Source organism: Cynocephalus volans, chromosome 6 (genome assembly GCF_027409185.1).
Source record: "Cynocephalus volans isolate mCynVol1 chromosome 6, mCynVol1.pri, whole genome shotgun sequence".
Taxonomy (NCBI): Eukaryota; Metazoa; Chordata; class Mammalia; order Dermoptera; family Cynocephalidae; genus Cynocephalus; species Cynocephalus volans.
In genome coordinates, this window is record NC_084465.1 from 139,391,687 (window position 1) to 139,416,712 (window position 25,026).

The window sequence follows — 25,026 nt, forward strand, 5'->3', positions numbered from 1 at the left end:
AGAAACTTATTTATTTCTCTCTAATGTGTGTATGAGTTCCCTAGGAATAAGAAGAAATAGGAGAAAGAATCAGAATTGTTATTCATAAGCAAGGATATTCCTTCTTAATGTTCACAAAATACTTTATTCAGTCATAAAAAATTTTTGTAACAGTTGTTTTAGTTGGATATCTGAGTTGTATTTTATTTTGAATTCTACAAATTTCAGTGTATTACTACCTATTTTGAAAGGTATCTATTTTGAAAGAGTTTGTTGTTTCTACATCATACGCAATCTATAACCAATAAAAGAGAAAAAAAGACACAAAGATTGGAAAGAAAACAATATATTCTCATGTTCAGATGAACTTTCAACACACTAAACTCTCTAAAAATGGACAGAGAAGGTATTAGAATTAGTTCAGCAGGACTGCAGAATATAAAATCAATATAAAAATTGATTGTGTTTTTGAATGCCACGACAAATAATTAGAAAAAAAAATTTAATAAAAATAGCCTCAAAAAAGACTAAGTAAATCAGAATAATTCTAAAACTGGTGTGTAGGACAATTTGGAGAAAATTCATTAAAAAATTGTTGAAAGATTTCTAAGAGTACCTAAATAAAAGTAATTACCACGTTCACGGATTGGGAGATTCAAAATTTCTTTAAAAGTGAGTTCCTCCCAAACTGACATGTAATTTTAGTGTAATTTTGGTCAAAACATAACATGATTATTCTATTTGTGTGTGTGTGTGTGTGTGTGTGTGTGTGTGTGTGTGTGTGTGTGTGTGTGCACGCACGCACTCACATGCATCTTGACAAGTTTATATAGAATAGCTAAGGGCTGGCAATCCTCACATATTCTTAAAGGAAAAGACAGATAGTTGGTAGACTCTTGGTTCACCACATGTGAAGACACGGTCGTAAAACATTGTAGCATCCATACAGGGATAAAAAAACTGAACAGTCAATCAGAATAGAGACTACTAAGAGAATATCATATATTTATGAAAATTAGACATGTGTATTGCAGGTCAGTGAAAACAGGATGGAATTTCCAAAAAATGAATCTGTGATAGTTGCTGTCCTTATACAAAAAAAAAAGCATCAAAGTGATTAATATATCATAAACCTACAAAAATAATTTCAAGTGAAAGAAAAACTTAAATGTGACAGGTAAATTTATAAATCTTTTACAGAAAAATTTAGAAGAATGTATTTATAACATCAGAGTAGGGAAGTGTTTTAAGAATGCAGGAAAAGCACAAACCATATGTGACAAAGGAATAGTACCGAGAATTTTTTTTAAAAAAAAGCTAAAAAACAATACGTAGAAATTAATAAGAAAAAGGCTAAGACTTTTTCAGTCACTTCATAGAAATGAAAACTCCAATGGCAAATGAGTTTCTGAAGAAAAATTCAATTTTATTATCACTCAACCTCAGAGAAATGTAAATATATGGCATGTGAGATATATAACCTCCCAGCTACAAGACTGGCAAAAATTAAATGTCTGACACTTTCAAATTTTCATGAGGATATAAAACAATAAGAATATGTGCATAGTGATGGTAGACATGTCAACTGGTATAACTGTTTATAAAAGCAAACAGTTTAGCATTATCTGGTAAAGTTGTATGTGTGCATGTCTTGTGACCTAAACATACAACTTCTAGGTTTATACCTTAGAAAATGCCTGTACATACACACCAGGGCATATGCAAAAAATTTTTATGGTAGAACCATTTGTTATAGCAAAACAAACAAACAAAAAATACTCTGAGACAATAAAATGTCATTAAGATTCTAATGGATAAATTGATTGTGGTCTATGCATAGAATGGACTGTGAAACGGCAGTGAGAAATGTATGAAATACAGCTACATGCAGAACAGAGATGATTCACCTGAAAATGTAGGTTTGAACAAAAATTTAAAAATTTCGGAAGAATGCTTATAGTATGATTCAGTCTAAAAGTCTAAGCATATGCAAAGCTAATCATCATTAAATAGTCAAACATATAGTGTCAGATTATAAAGAAAAGGAAGGAAATAGTGAGCAAAAATTCATGATTGTGGTGAGCTCACAGTAGGAGGGAAATAGCACATTGTAAAGGTCATATTATTGTGATTTATGATATATATCTTTTAGTCTGGTGGGTAAACTGACACACAGGTGCTTACTGCCTACTCAGTCATGTATGCATAAGCACAAATTCTGTGCATATATTATGATTTTACCTCTTTAAGATTCGTTTTTTTAAATTATTAAAACACACACAGTCACATATATAAACAAATAGAAATTGATTGAACATGACAAAATATTTTGAAGTGTATGAATATGTATTTAAGATTTTTAGAATCTAAATATTCCTTGCAATGACTCCCAAGTTCAAGGGAAAATGTTTTGTCAGTATTGATAAAAATAAATATAGTCAATCAATTATTTTCATGGTAGCATTATTAGAATGAGAATCTCTAACATATGAAATAGGATCCAATTTGTGAGAAAAATGGTAACTGTAACTAAATTCTACTCTTTTCAACCTCAATGACCATATTCCAAATGAATACAAGCAATACTTTCTAGTAACCGTGCTGGAAGAATGTATATTCTAATAAACCTTCCCCTGAGTCAACACGAGGAAGAGATGACTCTGAATAAACTTCATTTGAGTTTGTTTATTAAGTTTTTTTTTTTTTTTCTTTTTCATTTAGAGTGGGGAAGCGAGGAGGGAGAGAAATAAGAGGCGTGGATGTGGAAAGAAGGGCTTAGGTTTTCTTCAGTCTCTCACTGCTCTCAGTAATTACAGTGCTTCCTAAAACAGAGTTGACTTTAAGAAGAATACATTATACCTGAAAAATAAATGCATTTTTGAAAAGCTCAGTCTAGTGGTATTAACCAAGATATTGACGAGTCTGTACATGTGTGTCAGCAAAATGAAGAAAAACACAGCTGAAATGCTTTTAGAGGAAGTAAGCTCCTGGATCTTACTGTGTTTCAGATTTTTTTTTTTTTTACGTCCCAATAAACCCATTGTAAATTGAAAATATTGTTAAGATGAAAATGCATTTAATACACCTAAACTACTGAATATCATAGTTTAGCCTCGCCTTCCTTAACACTTACATTAGCCTACATTTGGGCAAAGTCATCAAACACAAATCCTATTTTATAATAAAGTGTTGAATATTCATGTAATTTATTGAATCCTATACTGAAAGTGAAAAACAGAACGGTTGCACGGGTACCTGAAGTTAAGTTTCTACTGAGAGCCTATGGTTTTCATACCATTGTAAAGTCAAAAAATTGTTAAGTCACAGACTGTGTATATGTGTATACAAACGCACACACACGCACACCACTTTTAAAAAACATAACCAAATGAGGTGTAGATTTCTTTCTTTTCTCAAAATGAGTTTTTCTTTCACCATCTAAAGTTGTATGTGTTCAAATTGTAAGGCATATTGGAAGTACAAAGTGCACATTTTAATATAGACTTACATCTGGTCAATGCTCTTTTGTTATGGATATTTTTTCTCTTTCACTGACCACTGTATCTCATGGCTCACAGCCAGGGTGAGAGGAGTAAGTGCATGGCAGGGGCAGAAGAGGGAAGGTTATGAATTAGTAAAGCACCCAAAGTTGTCATCTCTAGGAGCAGACCTACTTCTAAATGCTTTACTCTGGCCAGAATCAAGTGACCAATAGGATGTTCCCGGAGTGTAGGTATGAACTGTGGTAGACAAAAGAGACTTATTTTTCTATATCCATGGTGTAGGTCTTCTCTAATCCCAAGCCAGACCCAGGAAACTCCTAAAGAAATAGGGTCATGGTCAGTTGATATTTAGGGTACTGAGTAATTTTAAGAAAATTACATAAACTTTAGATAGGAGAGGAAGGCAAAGCAGAAGAGAAACTATAACATTTGTTAAAAAACTACCATATTCCAGGGATAGGACTCTATTAGGTTTTCTAAATTATTTAGCTTCGATAATCCTCACAACACTTCTGTTAGGATGCTACTATTACTCCCATTTTGAAGCTAAAAAACCAAAAAAACCCCCAAATATCATGGCATTTAAATAATTTATTCATAACAATGTAATTATTAAATGGCAGGGCCAGAATTTATATCCACATTTTTTTTTATTCCAAAGACAAATTCCTGTTCTATATAACTTTTCCAATAGATACTCTTTGAGAGTTCAGTATTGTCTGTAAATGAATCTTCTGGGAGAGTTGATACAGGAGTGTGTGTCAATAAACAATGTACTTCAGAGAAAACCATGACCTGACCATAGAAGCATCCTGGAGAATATTTGGTGACAGAAAACAACCCAGTAGTGAATGTGTAAGAGACATTGTGGTAAGTTGAAGGGAAATAGTGATGCATTTCTTTTTTTTTTCTTTCTTAAGTTAAACTTATTTATTTTTAATTGACACATAATGATTGTACACATTTATAGGGTACAGTATGATGTGTCAATACATGTATACAATGTATAATAATCAAAGTAGAGTGATTGGCATATCCATTATCTCAGATATTTATCATTTCTTTGAGACGGTAATGGTCAAAATCCTCTCTTAATATTTTGAAATATACATTATTGTTAACTCAAGTCACCCCACTGTGTCATGGAACACTGTAACTTATTCCTCCTGTTTTCCATAACTTTGTGTACATTGATGGACCTCTCCCGATAGTTCCCTCCACCAAATCCTTCTCAGCTTCTGGTAACCACTATTTCTACTCTCTATTTCCATAAGGTCAACTTTTTTAGATCCCACATATGAGTGAGATCATGCAGTATGTGTCTTTCTGTGCCTGGCTTATTTTACTTAACATAATGACCTCATGTTTCATCCATGTTGCTGTAAATGACAGGATTTCATTCTTTTTTATGGCAGAATTGTATTCCATGTGTAAATATACCACATTTTCTTTACCTATTCATCTTCTGAGGGACACGTAGGTTGATTCCATATCTTGGCTACTGTGAATAGTGTTGCAGTGAACATGGGTGTTTAAGTATCTATTACACATACTGATTTCCTTTCCTTTGGATATATACTCAGTAGTGGGGTTGCTGGATCATATTTTTGGAGAAACCACCATACTGTTTTCTGTAGTGGCTCTACTAATTTACATCCCCATCAACAGTGTATAAGAGTTACCCTTTCTCCACATCCTTGCCAGCATTTGATATTTTTTTGTCTTCTTTACAATAGCCAGTCTACTGCAGTGAGATAATATCTCACTGTGGTTTTGACTTGCATTTCACTGATGAATGTTAGCAATGTTGAAAATTTTTTCATATACCTGTTTACATTTTGTATGTCTTCTTTTGAAAAAAGGGGATTCAGATCTTTTGCCCATTTTTTAATCAGGTTATTTGGAGTTTTGTTATTATTATTATTATTTTGCTATTGAGTTGTTTGAGTTTTTTATATATTCCGAATATAAACCTCTTGTTAGATGCATAGTTTGCAAATATTTTCCCCCATTCTGTAGGTTACCTTTTTACCCTGTTGATTGTGTGCTTTTCTGTGCTCAAGCTTTTTAGTTTGATGTAATTTTATTTGTCTATTTTTGCTTTTATTGCTTGTACTTTTGAGGTCTTATTCAAAAAATCCCTTCCCTGACCATCATAAAGCATTCCCCTATTTTCTTCTAGTAGTTTTATAGTTTCAGGCCTTGCATTTATGTCTTTACTCAGTTTTGAGCTGATTTTTGTAAGTGGTAAGATAAAAATCTAGTTTCATTGTTCTGCATGTGGCTATCCCAGCACCATTTATTGAAGGCACCATTTATTGAAGACACCATCCTTTCCCCAACATGTGCTTTTAAGTAATGAGGTTGGGTTTAGAGAAATACGAGGAGCCTTCAGAAAGTTAGTGGAAGAATTCATACTATGTTTTAACTCTATTTTTCCATGAACTTTTTGAAGTACCCTCATATAAGAGGGTGGTATAAAGGTGGGCTGCCACTGAAACTGGAAACTCTTAGTAACTATTGCAGTTGACACTTGGACAGGACAGTTCTTCACTGTGCAGGAATACAGAACATTTAACAGCTGCCTCCACCAACTGGATTCCAGTAGTGCCTACCAGACACTGTGACAATCAACCTCTCCCCCCATACACATATTTCATAATATCCACTGGCATTGGAGGTGTTACGGGAGTGGTATTACTACCTTTCAGTGGGAATCTAAAAGAATGTTATATATGTCTTGATTTAACTTACTAATAATCTCATCTTCCAAAAGTCAAAGGAAGCAATTATGGAACATTGAAATGAACCCTTTGGAGCTTGGTTGGAGCCAAGCAAACACAATTGCTGATGATGTACAAGTGATAGAAGACTGTAGAAAAAGCCCACCTGTTTGTAGTCTTGAGTGAAGGGCTGAATAGAGAGATTGTATACCATCACCCCAAGGGACCAGACTACTAAAACATGTGAGAAAACGTAGTCATAATCACAACTCTGAGATTGTCAAAGGGCACACATCTCCAGAAGGTTAAAAATAACACAGAGGTTTGAGACTGACCATAGGACTGTGAAGATTAAGAGCAAATGGACAGAGGAATCAATGTGGCTGCAGAGAGAGCCTCTATAGGGCTCTGATCTTAAAAGGACATTAGGGAACAGTGCAGATGCTAGATGTATTTGTCTTGAATGGTAGAATTGCAGCTGCATTTGTATTGTCTTTTTTTCTGATCAATGCACACAGCGGGGTTGTCTAAAAGGGGTTCATTTTTGTCTAATTTATAGAAGGAACTGCAACTCAAAGTAAGTGATGACATGAGGTCACATAGCCTGCAAGAGATACAGAAAAACTCAAATCTGGATGTTTTTGCTACACTTTGCCTACTTATGGAGAGAAATGCATGTCACACATGTGCATATATATATATGTATACACAAACACACACATATGCACACATGTACACAGTATACGTACATAGTTATATCTATGCCATATATAGTTATACATAAACACACATACGTATATATTTAACAGTATGTATACAGTGTATATAGCAAAGGGTATACACACACATATTTTTCATGGAATTTATATGATACTAGCTAGTATCTATAAGGTAAGTGCTAAGGCAATTGAAATCCAAATCATCTGAGGAAACACTTGGGATACTTCAGTTATTTGAGGAGAAAAAAGGAAGGAACGGGCCCTTGATTTGGGACTGGTGGCACAATGCAGGTGACTGTCTTCAAGAAAGCAACACTCTTCTACTCTTTTAGCTTCTTTCCTGTCTCGATGAATGGTATTTCTCTTGCACTGAAAAGAGAAGGACAATGAAGAAATTGTTAGCACATTGGGGACATTTCATGACCTGACTTCGTTAGAATCTGGTAAAATTTAGAGACAAGTCTCTATCTCTCCTTGGAATGTCTGAACAATCATGGAAAACAAAAATATTTCCGGAAAAATGGAGTTGGGAAAGCATAGGTATTTCAACTGTGCAGAATAAAATTTGTTTTGTAAACTAGAGGCTAGACAGACTACAATTCTGGGCAAGAATTTGAAAGGGATATTCTCCTGCTATGTAATATTTTTACTTTAAATTTACCTGATTTTTAAAGTAAGGCATGTAGTACTACAGAATATTCAATAAATACAGTAAGGTTTAATGATGTAGCAAAAAAGGCTCCTACCTGAAGGCAGCGCCTCTTTAGATTTGGGCATCTTCCTTCAAAGGCTGTTTCTGGACACTTTAAAAATAGATTTCAAGTGATAGGTTTTAAGTCTGAAGAAGAGGAAGAGACAGTTCTTTGCTCCTTGTGGGAGGTGGCAGGCACTGGGGACGGATGGAAGGCAGAAAAGTGCATGAGCATGGCAGAGCTGGGATAGAAACCCAGCTGATAAAGTAGAGCTGTTCTAGGCAGACATTCCAAGGTGAGCTGATACAGGTCAGCAAGCCAAGTGGTTGTCTTCCAAAAGGGCTGCCCACAGAGAGCAGGGTCAAAGGGACTAGGTGTATTCAAGATAGAGGCTTTGCAAACACAGGACAGCACACTCCAAAACCAAGCAGGTACTGGGGACCAACTCCCAGCTATAATTTGACTGCAACCTGTGAGTCCAGCATTTGAGAACAGGATCTCTGTATCATTAGTCTGGGAGTGTAAATAATTCAAAGCAACCTTTTCCTTGTCTTCCATGTAGAAGTGATGCTCTCTCTCTCTCTTTTTTTTTTTTTTTCTTCTTGAGGTGATGACTTTGTTTTTCCAGTTTTATTGAGGTATAAAAAATTGTACATATCTAAGATGTACGATGTGGTGTTTTGATATACATGTACATTACGAAATGATTACCACTGTCAACCTAATTAATATATCTATAACCTCACATAGCCTCACATAGTTACCTTTTTTTTTTTTTTTTTTTTTTTTGGTGAGAACATTTAAGGTCAACTCTGTTAGCAAATGTCAAGTACACACTACAGTATTATTAGCAGTCGTCCTTCATGATGTTTATTAGATCTGCAGAACTTGTTTATCCCACGTGCATAAACTATGCCCTTTGACCAACATCTCCTCGTTTCCCTCACCCCCAGCCTATGGCAACCACTATTCTATATTCTGCTTCTGTGAGTTCATTTTTTTTAGATTACACATAAAAATGAGAACATGCGGTATGTGTGTCTCTGTGCCTGGCATATTTCACTTAGCATAATTTCCTCCAGATTCATTCACACAGTCACAAATGACAGAATTTGTGTGTGTGTGTGTGTGTGTGTGCGCACTATATATTTAATAGTATTTGTATAGTGTGTACATATAAATATATATGTGTAAATATATATATGTATACACTATACAAATACTATTAAATATATATGTATGTGTGTTTATGTATAAATATATATGGCATATGTATAGTATTCCTGATTGGCAATGTTTTTCTTTCAGCACTTTGAATATATCATCCTACTCTCTCCTGCCCTGCCAGGTTTCTGATGAGAAATCTGCTGATAGCCTTACTGATGTTCATTTGTATGTGATGAGTAGCTTTTCTCTTGCTGCTCTCAAAATTCTCTGTCTTTGACCTTTGAGAATTTGATAATAATGTGTCTTGGTGATGATATCTTTATGTTTAATCTGTTTAGAGTTCTTTAGGCTTCATGAACTGAATGTTCATTTTCATCTTCAGACTTGGGACATTTCCTGACATTATTTCTTTAAATAAGCTTTCTATCTCCTTCTCAGTCTCTGCTCCTTTTGAGAATCACATAAGATTGTTCTGCTTGATGATGTCCCATACACCCTGTAGGTTTCCTTTACTGTTTCTCATCATTTTTAATTTTTGTTCCTCTGACTGGGTATTTCAAATGATGTGTCTTCATGTTTGCTTTTTTCTCTCCACTACTTGATCAGGTCAGTGGTTGAAGCTCTATATGGAATTTTTCAGTTCAGTAATGTGTTCTTCAGCTCCATCATTTCTGTTTGGTTCTTTTTTATGTCTTCTTTGTCTTTGTTCAACTTCTCATTTTATTCATACATTGATTTTCTGATATCAGCTAGTTATAGATTATTGTTAGTTTGAATTTGGTTATTTTGAATTCTTTGTCAGTTTGTAGATTCCAATTCTTTCGGGTCTGTTATGCTTTATTTGGTTACTTTTCCACTGCCATATTTTCCAGCCTATTTGCAACCTTACTGCCCTTCATTGGTGTCTGTACATTTGAAGCCGTAAGTACTTCTTCCAGTTTTTTCAGACTGACTTTGGCACAGAATGACCTTCACCATTCAGAAATTCTGGGCATATGACTAGTAGAGTCTGTGGGTGGGCTTGTTGCTGGAGTCCTTGGGCTGGCTGACTGGTTCAGCATGTGTGTGTGCCCAGTGCTTGAGTCCATAATGGCCAGCCTGGTACCTGTGTCTGCAGATGCAGGCCTGGATCTTGGGTTCACTGTGTGGTCCTAGCCTGGGTCTACAGGGACAGGCATAGAGCCTGGGTCCATGGATGTCAACTTGGATCCTGGGTCTGTGGGGGTCAGCCTGGCACCAGAGCCCATGGGGGGGAACCTAACAAATGGGTCCACAGGGGCTGGCCTGAAGCCTGGGAACACGGAGGGCAGTTTGAGTCTTGGAATTATAGGGGCTGGCCTGGAGCCTGAGGCTGAAGGTGCTGGCCTAAGTGGATGGGCCTTTAGTCTGGGGTCACATAGATTGGCCTGGAGCTTGGGTCTACAGGGGTCATCCTTACCCTGGTGTAGACACCTGGTAATGGTGTCTACAGTGACGCTAGCTGCTCACTTTACTCTCCTTCCCCCACACAGAGAGTCTCTCTCTCTCCACATGAGGTTGCACAGGCTTGTGGAAGGAGTGACATGGATAATACAAAACTGTCTTTTCTACCTTCTTCAATGTGTCTTTCTTATTTCTGTGCTCTACCCAGGTGCTGTGGTCTCTTACCTGGATTTCTTAGCTCTTGTGAAGGTACTTTTGTCAGTGTATAGTTGTTCAAATTGATATTTCTGAGAGTAGATAAGCATTGGAAACTTCTAGTCTGCAGCCTTGCTGACATCCCTATTTTTGTAGGATTAAGGCTTTCGAAATATTACCCGCATGTGTGTGAAGAGAGGAAATGAACATGATTTTCAAAGTAAAAAGGACCAGTTCAGTGTCTCCATGAAAAGTCATGTATTTTGTGCACTACACAACTCTAGGGGGTGCCATTAACACAGCCTGCGAATGAATGAACCCATATCTGGAAATCGAAAGTATTTGAGGGGTTGAGTAGGGGAGCTGCTGATAGTGACCACTAAGATTTACCATGAATTAACTAAGGACAAATCACATTAATTTATTTGAGAAACAAGATGGAGAAGGCAAGAACTGAAATCAACAATTGTGTTACTAGTTGAAAATGAAAATGGAAGAAGAAGGTTTTGTTTTTTGCTTTGTTTTGTTTTGTTTTGTTATATATCTTCCTCTCCTCATCTACAAGCTCCTGCTCTTTCTTTCTGGGGTTGGGAAAAGACACTTGATATGGTCGACATAAACTTTTACGTTGGTAATTTCATGAACATAATTTGCAGCTGATAAACAAGTTGTCACTTGTTATATTTTTTCCCCTAGGGAATGAATTCATTGTGGTTTACAATCCCCAGTGGTGCCTTAAGCCAATAGAATGAAGGAGTCTGATATGTGATATATTTTAATATATATATAAATTAAATATGTAAAATATATCTGATATATTTTACCTTGACAGCTTGTTGGAAATATAAAGGGAAAATATTTGGTGTTTGATAATATTAAAGGTTTCTTCCTAGGAAGCAGTGGTTAGTAACCTGACATAAATTTCAGAATGCTGCTCCTTCTTCTGTTTCATTTTTTTAATAACTGTCTGGTTTGTACATACAAACCGGTATCCTCACAGTGAACTGCAAATGGTCTACTCACAACAGTTTTGTCCAGAGGAAGTCTGTTACCTGAAACCTGTCATTGTACAGTTGCAGCTGGCAGTTATGTCACCAGATAACTTAACACAACTTTTAATTTTTAAATTTGCATTTGCTGCTACATACGGTTTTCTTTAAAAGATTGACTGAACTGTTGTCAAGTATTTGTCTTAAAAGGAATAGTTTATAGCATGTGAAAATGTATTGTAACTTTTAAAATGGAGTTTGTTCAAAACCTAAGTTGAATCATGCTCAGACTTCATTTGTTTGCTTTAAGCAAGTTGTTCACAACCAACACTGAGCAACTGACAAAATAATAACCACAAACACCCAGTTAAATAAAGCAGTTCTATGTAAATAGAAGTGGAATGTATCATATATGAGGTTAACAAGGGGTCAGTATGGGGAACCTGTTTTTTAAATCCTTATGGATAAATGACTATAAATTTCAGATCTATTTGATTAATGTATAGAGATTATAGCATGTTTATGACACTTGTCATAACAAAGGTAACAAAGATGACAAATATCACTGTCATTTGTATCATAAAGGCAACATTTAACTACAAATGCACAGTGTCCTACAGGCATACCCATTGGCTTCAACCTTTCCTTTGGGGTCTAAATATCAACTGGAAGGTGATAAAGTAGAATATTTTATGTATCCCCTTTTCACATTAAAGCTTTACAGAATATCTCACAGGCAATTATAGCCTTTTAATGCTTCCTTTTTTACTGTGACACTTCCAATTAAAGGAAACAGCCATTTGCAACCAATATGAGGTTAATGTTTTTACAAGGTGCTTATTCCATCAGAGTGTAAGGAAAGATATGTCAAACTAAGAACTTTGAACATTAATGCTTTTTTATTACTTATTGCTTTGTAGGTAGGTTCAATGGTGCACCTTAATCTAAACAGGAAGTATACGGATAAACATGTTATCATACATTTAGGTCTGAAGAACAATTTTAAAGTCATAAAAACATCCTAGTGTAAGTCCACAATCTACTAGTATACATTAGACAGAAAAGGCTGCAAAGGGTAAATATTAGAGGAAATTTAAGTGATTGGTTTATTTTCTGCGAATTTTTGTTTTAAACACTTTTTTAGTGCCTTTCATGTATCGATTCTTTCAGCCATCACAACAAATACTGACACCATTGCACCCCCATTTAACAGATTAAGGAACTGAGGTACAGAGAATTTAACTTAACCACACCACTAGGAAATAATTTGATTCTAAAATAAAATAAATTATCTAATTGTTTGTCATTTCCATACCAATTTAAGTCTTGTTTGCTAGATTGCCCTAGAGGAATATAATTTAAACCTGTATATAAAATCTTCCAATTAAAGGAACAGAGGCATGAGCAATACAATAAAAGTAGCAGGATTTGAGGTGACTACAACTCTGCTTAAGGTATAGGTGGTGGAATTTTCACAGATCGAACAGGTCTCTTCTTTCTTGTTTAAGTATAAAATCCATTGAGGAAGAAAGAGTACAGTTGACCTTGTGTATCTGCAGGGGATTGGTTCCAGGATGCCTTGCAGAAACCAAAATCTGAGGATGCTCAAGTCACTGATATGAATGGCATAGTATTTGCATATAACCTACACACATCCTCTTGTATACTTTAAATCATCTCTAGATTACTTATAATAGCTAATACAAAGAAAATGCTATATAAATAGTTGTTATACTGTATTATTTAGGGAATAAGAACAAGGAAAAAAAGCCTGCACATGTTCAGTACAGACACAGTCTTTTTTGTTTGTTTTGTCTTGTTTAGATTTTAATATTTTCAGTACATGGTTGGTTGAATCTATGGCTGTGGAACCCACAAATGTGGAGGACTAACTGTATATAGTTTATTCCTGCAGGATGATTGTATTAGAAATTACCTCAAGAGAAGTAAAAGGAATACCACTTACCTTTCTGTCTTCCACAGTACCTGACATAAAGCTGGACACATAATGAATCCTAAAATATATTGTGAAGAGCCCATAAAATTTGTAATCATAATACCTCTTTAAGCCATATGACTTTGGGCAAATTATCCAGCATTATTAAATACTTTATTTAATTAATGTAAATAATAATAGTAGCACCATTATTCTTTTCAAACTTATTGTAAGGATACAGTGAAGAGGATACATGAAAATTATGTGATTAGTAAATGCCTATGTAGCTACTGGTTAATTTTACTATTCTCGCAATAATATTTCTAGTTAGTAAATATATAATTGTGGTTAATAAATATAAAACAATTAAGTGGGATTTACTGGTGACAGGACATACAATGATAGAATCCCCAAATGACTTGATGAGGTTTATGAATTTAAAACCAGATTATTTAAGTGTCAAGAAACCATGCACAGAAAGCAGCCCCAGGAGATCTTTCAAGGTGCAAGAGCAAAGCTTTTGATTAAAATTGAGCTCAAAACTTGACTCTAGGTTTACTAATAGTGAAGGCAAAAGGGAAGGGCAATGTGTTAGCTATTATTTGTGATTCAAAAACAAAGTGTGCTTGCTTCTCTTGTTTGGTTCTTTTTCTTTTTGTTTTATTGGTTATGCATATTCATGGGGTACAAAGATGACCATCACCACTGTGCCCAAGATGTGCTGGCCAAATCAATACTATCAGCATGTTCATTACCACAAATTGTGATTATTCCCTATGTCCCCCACCCAATTAATCCCTGACCTCCCTCCCCCTTCCCATTTCCCCACCCCACTCTGCAATCCTGGGTATGTTCTCTCCCTCTGCAAGACAAACACACCACTGTGGTCTTTCTTTCCTTCCTTTCTCTCTTAGCTCCCACTTATGAGTGAGCACATGCAGTATTTTTCCTTCCGTGCCAGGCTTACTTCACTCAACGTAAGTTTCTCCAAGCTCATTCATGTTGCTACAAATGGGAGAATTTCATTCTTTTTTATGGCAAAGTAGTATTCCATGGTGCATATATACTATATTTTCCTTATCCAGTCATCCATCGATGGACATGTAGGTTGTTTCTATATCTAGACTATTGTAAATAGAGCTGCAATGAACATGGAAGTGCAGGTATCATTCCAATGTGATGATTTCCATTCCTTTGGGTATATACCTAGAAGTGGGATTGCTGGACCTTATAGAAGATCTATCTGTAGTTGTTTGAGAAACCTCCATACTGATTTCCATAGTGGTTGTACTAATTTACAGTCCCACTAGGAGTGTAGGAGCATTCCCTTCACTCTACATCCTTGTCTGCATTTGTTATTCTCTGTCTTTTTGATTATAGCCAGTCTAACTAGGGTGAGATGATATCTCAGTGTGGCTTTAGTTTGCATTTCCCTGATGATTAGTGGCATTGAGCATTTTTTTTTTTAGTGTCTGTTGGCCATTTGTATGTCTTCCTTAAAAAAAAAATCTGTTCAGCTCCTTTGCCCATTTTTTAATTGGGTCATTTGTTTTTTTACTGTGTAATTGCTTGGGTTCCTTGTGCATTCTGGATATTAATCCCTTGTTGGATGCATAGTTTGCAAATATTTTCTCCCACTCTGTAGGTTGTCATTTCACGATTCCTATTGTTTCCTTTGCTGTGTAGAAGCTTTTTAGTTTGATATAGTCCCATTTGTTTATTTTTTCTTTTGTTGCTTGTGCTTCTGGGCTCTTGTTCATAAAGTCTGTGCCCAGGCTTAGCTCCTGAAGTGTTTCCTCTGTATTTTCCCTTAGTAGTTTTACAGTTTCAGGTCTTATACTTAAGTCTTTAATCCATTTTGAGTTGATTTTGGTATATGGTGAGAGGTGCAGGTTTAGTTTCATTCTGCATATGGATGTCCAAGTTTCCCAACCCCATTTATTGAAGAGGCAGTCTTTTCCCCAATGTATGTTCTTGTTGCCTTGGTGAAGTATCAGTTGGCTGTAAGTCTGTGTGTTGACTTCTGGGTTCTCTATTCTGCTGCACTAGTCTGAATGTCTATTTTTATGGCAAGTACCATTCTGTTTTCATTACTACAGCTTTGTAGTATAATTTTAAGTCAGGTAGTGTTATGCCTCCAGCTTTATTTGTTTTGCTCAGGATTACTTTGGCTATTCAGGGTCTTTTGTTGTTCCATATGAATGTTAGGATTGTTTTTTTCTATTTCTGTGAAGAATGTCATTGGTATTTTGATGAAGAATGTCATTGGTATTTGCATTGAATCTTTAGATTGCTTTGGGTAGTATGGACATTTTTGCAATGTTAATTTTTCCAAACCAAGAGCATGGAATGAATGTCTTTCCATCTTTTTGTGTCTTCTTTAATTTCCTTCAGTAGTAGTTTGTAGTTACCGTTATAGGGATCTTTCACATCCTTGGTTAATTTAATTCCTAGGTATTTTTTTGTTTTGTTTTGGGTTTTTTTGGTGACTGTTGTAAATGGGCTTACTTTCTTAAATTCTCTTTCTGTTAGCTCATTATTAGAGAATATAAATGCACCTGATTTGGGGGTAACTGATTTTGTATCCTGCAACATTACTGAAATTATTATCCAGTTCTAAGAGTTCTTTTGTTATTTGATTCTTTTAAATAAAGGTATTGTTCTCAGCCCCAAATTATTTGGATAATAACCACTTTTCCGTAAATCTTATGACTAGACAGATGACTGGTATTTATGCTGGGAGCACATAGTGAGCAAATGAGACATCTTATGATTAGCTCTTCAAAAGGCTACAAAGGAAGTTTGAAGACAATAATTAAAATGTAATGCTTAAATTACTCCAAAATGTGAAGGACTGAGAAAATGAAATATTTTTTCTCTATGATTGGACATGCTCAGGACAGCCAAAGAAAAGAGGTAAATGTGTAAATGGGGTGTTGGTAGTTATGAATGACTTGAAGCTTTGTTGCATGAATTTGTATAGCTGGTTCTTAATCAATACTTAATCACATTTCTCTGCTTTCAGCAAGCTTGTAAGGTTTTTCTCTACTTAGTTATTAACCATTGCTGAAATGATATTTTTTAAATCTATCAATTTAAGGAGAACCAAGTAGAACCCATCACTACAGTAAAGTCTTTCACTTCTTGGTCATTTAAAGACTAACCTGAGATAGTGATACGAATTAGTTTTTATTATGGCAAAGAAAAACAGACAAGTATTTCCTGAGTTAGCAAAATTAAATTCATTTTTCAGAATAGTGGGGCTTTCTCACTGTAGTGTTATTTTTTATTTTCATCCATGGTAGTGGCGGTAATAATAGTGGCAGACACAGCCATGATTGTAGTAGCTGTTTCTTGTTCATTGTGGCAGCAACTGTAGTGCTCATAGGAATAGTAACTATAATTTATTTTAATGTTACAATAATACAAGAATCAAGAACTATAACTATAGCTTTTACATTTATCAAAGTTTTCTATATTTTTACTTAATTCTTTGAGAACAATTTGAAACTTCACCTTTGAAATTCGGGAAATTGGAGGTGTGGAAAACTCTTTCTTGGTGAAAGGAAGCAGCATTAATGGTTCCTATGATCTGAAAAATGGGTTATAGAGAATGGAAAGTAATCTCTTGCCAAATCAGTTTAGAAACATTCAGGGAGAAGTGTATATATCTTATTTATTTTATATACCAAGAGTAAGAATTAAGAACTGCAGTGGTCAGTGTCCTGCATTTTGCAAATTTGTATCTGTAGAAATTACTGCTCCTTTTCTTACAGAGTTGTTTTGGAGAATGGATTTCACATTGATTTAAAATTATCTTCTTGCCTTTAATTACTGTTCTTTGTACTCCAAGTTGAGCAGTTTCTTCTATTAGTACATGAAGAATATAGAGTAGGGAAATAACGACTTGAAGCTACTTTCTCTGAAAGAACACCTTCAGAGTATAATTCAAACATTTTCTTTAAAAGATCATATCTATAGGATTTTTGTATCCATTTTAACGATTAAATTATAAATGCATGGTGGTGAGGCTAGGAGAAAAAATAAATCAGAGACCCTGAAAAACTTTGCCCTTCATTTTTATAATTTTAAGGATGCAATATTGGCCTTTGAACATTCAGATTATGACCCTGAAAATCCAGAGAGAAATATAATAAAACTAATGACTATATTACCATAATATATTTTAATAAACTTGAGCTATTTTAAAATTTCAAATGGGCAACATTTTGCTTAAGATGTCAGGAATTTATTTTGAAAGATACTGTTTGGCAAATGAGAAACAAGAAAGAACAACAAAAATACATATTGAAGGTTTTACTAGTTAAAATAGATTTTTGAAGATGAACAGCAAGAGTGCAATTATGTATTTGATGAAAAATTAAAAGGTATTCAAAGGAAAGAAGACATTGCCAGGAAGAGAGAGATTAATTTCAAAATAAATAACTATAGTTTAGTTCTGCAGTAATTTACCTACAAATCACAATTTAGAATTTGAAACAATTAAGACCACAATATGCCAATGAAATCTTTATTCAGATCATAGAATGAGATAACAAAGTTTAATATACTTTTAAAACTTTTTTTTTAGTAATATGTTTAACTATTTATTTTAACATTTACTTGTACATATTTGTGGGGTACAGTATGTTGTTTCAATATGTGTATATCCTACACAATGATTCATTTAAGGTAGATAGCATAGTTTTGTACCTGTCAGTCTACTACTTCTCTTCCTCCCACTGCCCTCCTCTCCCTCCCTTTGATAACCATTATTCTATTCTCTACTTCTAGCAGCACCACTTTTTTGTCTTTCTGTGCCTGACTTACTCCACTTAACGTGATGGTTTCCAGTTCCATCCACATTGCTGCAAATGATAGAATATCTTTTCTTTTTATAGCTGAATAGTATTCCATGTTGTATATACACCACAGTTTTTTAATCTATTTATCCATTGATGGGTATTTAGGTTGATTACATCTCTTGGCTATTATGAATAGTGTTGCAGTGAACATGGGAGCTCAGGGCTTTATTGATATATTGGTTTGATTTCCTTTGTGTATATACCCACTAGTGGGATAGCTGGATCATAAGGTAGATCTACTTTTAGTTCTCTGAGGGACCTTCATACTGTTTTCTGCAATGGTGTACCAATTTACATTCCCATCAACAATGTAGGAGGGTTCCCTTTTCTCTGCATCCTCCCAGCATTTGTTATTTTCTGTCTTGTTGATAACGGCCATTCTAACTGGGGTGAGGTGATATCTCATTGTGGTTTTAATTTGCATTTTCCTGATGATTAGTGATTTTGAGCATTTTTTTTTTTATGTGCTTGTTGGATATTTGTATGTCTTATTTTGAGAAATGTCTGTTCAGGTTTTTTGCCCATTTTCTAATAGTGTTATTTGAAACTATTAGGGCCACAATATGTCAATGAAATCTTTATTCAGACCGCAGAGTGAGATAACAAAGTTTGATACTTTTTGAAGATTAAATGCTACACAATTTTTAAGAGTTTTTTCTTTAAATCTTGCTTTGTTGATTTAATTAATTCCTGTGAAAGTAGAAAAGTGATCTATAGTAGCCCTGGATATCTAACTCATGATTGCCTAAACATTACAGTTGCATTGCCACAAATAATCTGCTTGGGATTTTATTTCAGAATATTGTGTGTGTGTGTGTGTGTGTGCATTTGCATATTTATTCTTAATTTTGTATCTCTTAAAATAATACTAAAGTTAGCTAGCATTCCTTGAGCTGACTCTCCTCTCAGGCAGCTAAAGACCTGGGAGGCAAGAAGCCAGCATAGGATTAACAATTTGTCATGGATAATCCACAAAATAAATAAACCTAGTGTGAATAATTGAAAGTGGGTTAGAGTTGTACCATAGGAGCTATTGAAAGTTAATTCAAAGCCAAAGTCCTCCATAGTAAATTCCTTCTCATTATTCAACCACTAGAATAGTCTGGCATTGATAACTCTCTAAATAAAGAGGCGTTTGTACATTGTCAATGTTTTACCACCTTATCTGCAAACATACAGACTATCTTCTTGATAGGATGCTAGTTTTATAAAGGCTTGAGCAATCTGAGAAATGTGAAAGCTTTGCTCTGGGTATTTAGCCCCCTTTCAAATTAAAAAAAAAATGAAAACATTTTCTTCATTTCATCATGTGTGGTCTCTAAAATGTCCTATGCTGAGATTGCAGCTTAAAAAAATTAAATGAATATGAAAATGAATGTATTTGTGAACAGGATTTCCATGTTAGGCTAGTATTAAGATAACAAGGGATTAATAACAGCAAATTGAATATTTGAATTACGTACAGTAATATGTTAGCGTTTTCAGCCTAATCATCTCTTCCAGATAATAGTCACTTTTCCCATAATTAAATTGTGTATATTATAGATTTCTGATTTACCAGTCTACAAGGTACTATCAAATTATATGAGAATTTGTTACTTAATCCAGACCATGTATTATTAATCAGACATTAAGATTTTAATTGTGTTCCTTTCTTTTTTTTTTTTTTTTTTTTTTTTGGGCTACCATGATATTTATTTGCAAAATATGACTGCAATTAAGTTGGGTGTATTTTAATTATAATTTTCTCTGGAATTCTTTGTATTAACATATTTTCTATTTTTCTGATTATAGGCTTTATATACACTGGAGAAGTTGTACATCGAATGCTAACAGCCACACAGTACATAGCACCTTTAATGGCAAATTTCGATCCCAGTGTATCCAGAAATTCAACAGTCAGATATTTTGATAATGGTATGTATTGGCTAGCTTATTTTTTGCTTTATACATATTTTTAAACATCAAGCATCGTGTTTGAATTAATATTTTTGTAAACAGGATTGTTCTTTTGGTGGATTGGATTTGTAAACTGCTTAGTATAAATGCTCTGAGATGACAAGTACTGTTAACCGTTAACATGTGCAGTACAGCATATTGTCAAATTTCACTCATTTATTCATTCATTAGCTTATTCATAAATGTTTATTAACACCATATTTATTTTACTTATCATGGTCTATAATAAATGAGTTGCTGTAGACAACACCTCAGACAGAATCAAGACATTTATTTGATGTTATCTGCAATAAGTCCTTCCTACAGAAAAATATCTAAATAAGAATAATTTTGTTAGTTCTGATCCTCAAGTAGAGGCAAGTTGCATAAATATTGATATTAAATTCGTAAAACTTATGAACTGTATGTATCCATAAAATGAACACACCTTTTTAAAAGTATGAGGAAGTGGATAGTTAGAATGCACTTAAAGTCTTCCTGAGTTTAAAATATGAATAGAGCTTCATAAGTTTTATAAAGTGTACTGACAACAATCTATTCCTGCATTTCTTTTGGGGACATATACAATGTCAGAGGAAACCTAGAATATATCATTAAATGCTATTAAAATCCAAGTAAGAAATTCAAGGTCTTAGAGACATAAGTAAATTTTTATCTCTACATCTCATTTAAAGCTGTAATTTTGGTAAATAAATTATGGATAACCAAGAGTTTTCATCAGGAAAAATAATTAAAGATAGAATTTTCTGTACTTTTTATAATACAATAATAATATTTATTTGTTCAAATGACAAATTTATCTCTAAAAATAATGGAAGTGTTTGGTGTGAACAAAGTTATGTCTACTCTTGTCATTTCTGATGATCAAGGAAGAAATTTACTGGCAGGTGGAATAGACTTGATGGTGGCAATAGCTTTGGGAAAATATAATCATTTTGCTAAAAGCAATCTTCTGACCAGTGTGATGAAGCCATTTTATGGGTGAAAATAGCAAAGGAAGAAGGAAACTAAACATAGTTAGATATGTACCTAGGGAAATACATTTCAAACAATTTGAATAGCACCGAAGTGTGATCCAATATTAAGTAACTCTAATGTTAGCTGTAATAATTATTTCTCCCTATTATTTTAAGAACTGTTATATTCTATCCTCCTCCCCTTTTTTTCCAACCTCATGAGATGCTAATGCCCAAGGATGTATGAGGGCAATTCAAAAAGTTCATGTAAAAATAAAATTAAAAAGAAATACAAATTTTTCCATGAATTTTTTGAAGACTCCTCATACAAGTAGATTGTAAGTATAATTAAGGCAGAAGTACAGCCAGTTACTTGTTTGAAGCTTAGTCCATGATCTCCCATACAGAATAACCTTAAGAATTGACCCTAAGTAAATAAGAAATGAATTAATGAAAGCTGATTATTTTCCAAGCTCTGTCACTCACTAGGTGATGTTAGGTGCATGCACTCATGAGCAAAGGATTTTAATGACCAAGTTTTTATATTATTAGCATCAAAATCACAAAGCATGTTAAATAAGTCTCCCTCTCATATGCTCGCTCATACATTCTGTTCCTAGATAGCTCTTAATATTTGAATTTTACTTTTATTTGAATGAATTTTAAAAATTAATAAATACCACTCCAACTGGATTCTAAATTCTTTGGAAACAAGGACTGTGACTATTTGTAAGAAATTATTTTTATCTCCAGTACCTTGCACAAGTACTTAATAAGCAATGTGTCCTTAATAATTATTTGTGAATGAATAAATTAAAAAATTTGAATATGTAAGATGAGTTTCTAATTCTGAGAATTATAAAAGTATTAACACTCAAGAATTAATGTGTTTTTTTTGGTTTTTTTTTTTTTTTTTTTTTTTTTTTACCTATTTTAAGGGTGTTTCAGAAATCTTAGCCCTGGGCCCTTTAAGCTGCACAACAAAGGTAGAAATTCAAGCATTGTGAATCAAAGAAGAAAATTCCCATTAGTGTTAAAGGAATTTTTCCAGTGTGAAAGATATACTTCTAAGCATGGAAAGACATTTTCAGGTCTTTTGTAAGTGGTTCTAGCTTCTCTGAATGTGTTCCTTTCTCTCTCAGCATGTGTCAAGTGTATCTGAAGTTCATTCAATCCACTTGGGCTGCATTTTGAAAGTGGCTCACAGAAATTTAAGCAGATAGTACCCATGAATATTAGCAAAATTCCTAAGGCAAAATTCCCTGCACTGGGTTGGCTGAATATTAACCTCAGCGTTAGGTTAGATTTTACCAAATATTTACAGAATATTCAATTCTTTCAAAAACATCCCAAATTCTATTTCAGTAACAGAATTCCAACTAACCACATAAAATGGGAATAGCACGACTACTAGATTTGAAGGCCAGATCCATGTTTAGTTGAAAGCTCTCACCAGAATTAACTGGTTTGTTCTCATTGGGTTTGTTCTCATTGTGTTTCATCTTTTTTTCAATGGGTTACATAGGCACAGCACTTGTTGTCCAGTGGGACCACGTACATCTCCAGGATAATTACAACCTGGGAAGCTTCACATTCCAGGCAACCCTCCTTATGGATGGACGCATTATCTTCGGATACAAAGAAGTAAGTGATGTGTTGGTTAATTTCCCTCCCTCTTGACCTTGACTACAACCCTTTCCTCTGCGTGTCAAGAGAGGCACATTTTACATCATGAATTTCAAATCATTCTCTTGCCTCTGGGTATTTTTGCTTAATAAAAAACGTTTTGTTTTGTTTTAATCTTCTCTGTGCACTGATTATTATTTAATCATTATTATTATTAATTTATTACTAATTTGGGGGTTTTGTTTTATTTTGTATTCTGATATCATTGGTATCATGACCCATAAATTTTATAAAATTATTGAGTTGTTATATGTTAGTGGTATTCTAGTGAACTGTCTATAAGAAAAAAATGTTTCCAATTTGGAGGGATTTCTCATTTAAATCTGAACGTTTAAATGTTTTTGTTTGTGTGTTTTTTGCCTTGTCGATTTCTGTGACATTTTTGGAGTTTCTAATTCCAATAACATTAGTAGACATGAAACTTGTGTAGTTCAGTTACCCAATACTGAAAGAGTTCCAGGACAGCTGAGCCTACAATCCCTTTAATTAATGCTTATTAAAACTTGATAGGAAAGATTAATTAAAGACGTAAGCGACAAAAAGAACAGGGAATTTAAACTTATGGTTTGTATCATTTTAACAAATTGACAAAGTAAAGAATGAAAATTTACTAAATTGTAGCCTTAAATTTACAGAATATTTAGACTATAATAATAACGTGTTTGATTTTAAACCCTTTCAACAATATAATTAAGGTCTGTTACACAAAGAATACAGGGATGAAATTTCAAGAACTACAGATATGATGTTTTAGGCAGTCATTAGCTATGAGAGAAATCCTGACTGTGTGAATTAATAATGGGCATCATTAATCCATGGGTTAATGGGTATTTATAATAATACAGATTTAGTATCTTCTTTTCAATTGGGGGATTATTTTTTCCTTGGGAAATTAATCTCCGATTATAAAAGGGATGTTGATAATAAAGAAGGGATTCACTTTGGTCAGATCTTCTGAAATCCCTATTCCATAAAGTGAGGGGTAGTTAAACTTCAACTAAAAGCCAACTTTTAAAAATCCCACAACCATGTCTGATGTTTCTACTCCTTTAAAAAGTCTATGCATGTGGAATTTTTCATTCACTTGGGGCAATATGTAAATAGAATAACATAAGATGTGTTCTGTTCTATATTTCTTCATCCAGAGCTATGTTTTGATATCATAGCCCACTATATTCTTCTGTCACACTCCCTGGAAGCTGAGAAAATATTTCTCAAGAGGGCTCATTCAGTTTCTAGTTTTCATTGTAATCTAGTGTATTGTTGGGACTGCGGAGTGATGTTTTGGAATGTTAGTTTTCAATGGTTATAACCAACAGTGGTAGTTTTTGGAAGGATGCAGGGTCAGTAAGTCTACAGTCTTACATCTCAGCAACTGTAGGCTTTGTCAAAACAGAGGTTTGTGTTCTTATTGTGGTCTCTCTCCCCAGTCTTCATTATCGAAATTGTCATTTTTACTTACACTGTTCTCAAAGGGTGTCTCACATTGCAGAGTAATAGTTTTTTCTTCCTATTCTTTCTTTGTACTGGGTTGGCACTTTGTAGATGTTTTCCTTTTTCTTCATTTTAATCAAAGAAAAATTTTCCTTTCTGTTTTTCCTGTTTTGTCATAGGGAATATTAAACTGATAGGCAGTTTTAATTCTTCCTTGATCTTCCCAGCCTATTAACCGTGGAGCATTTTCCCTCTTGAATTTATTATTTGTCTTACTAACCATTCTCTGTCCTGGTTAGAAGCAGTTTCATCTTTCTCCGCTGATGTCTTTTTTCTTTCTGATAATTGTTATTCATTTTATTCTGCTGAAGCAAATCTCTGTTTGAAGAATTTGCCAAAATAAGAGTCCCTTGCATTTGGGGTGAGAGTTAGAAGGTCTTGGCATTTATAGAAAAATTTATAACCATGTGATAGCATAAAATATTAGCTTGCCTAATGTATTATCCTTTACAATCTGCTTTCACATACATTATAGTATTTAATTCTTTAATAATCTCATATTCTTAATATTTTAAGCACTGGCACATAGAAGGTGTTTAATAAATGTTTGTGGCTTAATTACAGAAATAGATCATACATGATTATCTTTATTTTATAGCAAAGCAAGCTGATTCAGAGATTAAATGACATGCTTGAGGTCACTGAGCTAGTTAAGGACAAATATAGGGCTAAACACCTTAATTTGGTGATCCCAAGGCATCTCAACCTTTTCTTCTTTCCAAAGATTATAGGTAACAATTC

At 34.1% G+C, this 25,026-nt stretch overlaps 1 protein-coding gene across 1 annotated transcript in view; it reads left to right on the forward strand.

The window, feature by feature from the left end:
• PLXDC2 (plexin domain containing 2) overlaps positions 1-25,026 on the forward strand; it is a 401,250-nt gene that overhangs the window by 278,231 nt on the left and 97,993 nt on the right. Inside the window, exons 5-6 of the mRNA XM_063100052.1 lie at positions 19,985-20,107; positions 22,631-22,749. Coding sequence (XP_062956122.1) covers positions 19,985-20,107; positions 22,631-22,749 — 242 coding nt within the window. The remainder of the gene's footprint in view (positions 1-19,984; positions 20,108-22,630; positions 22,750-25,026) is intronic.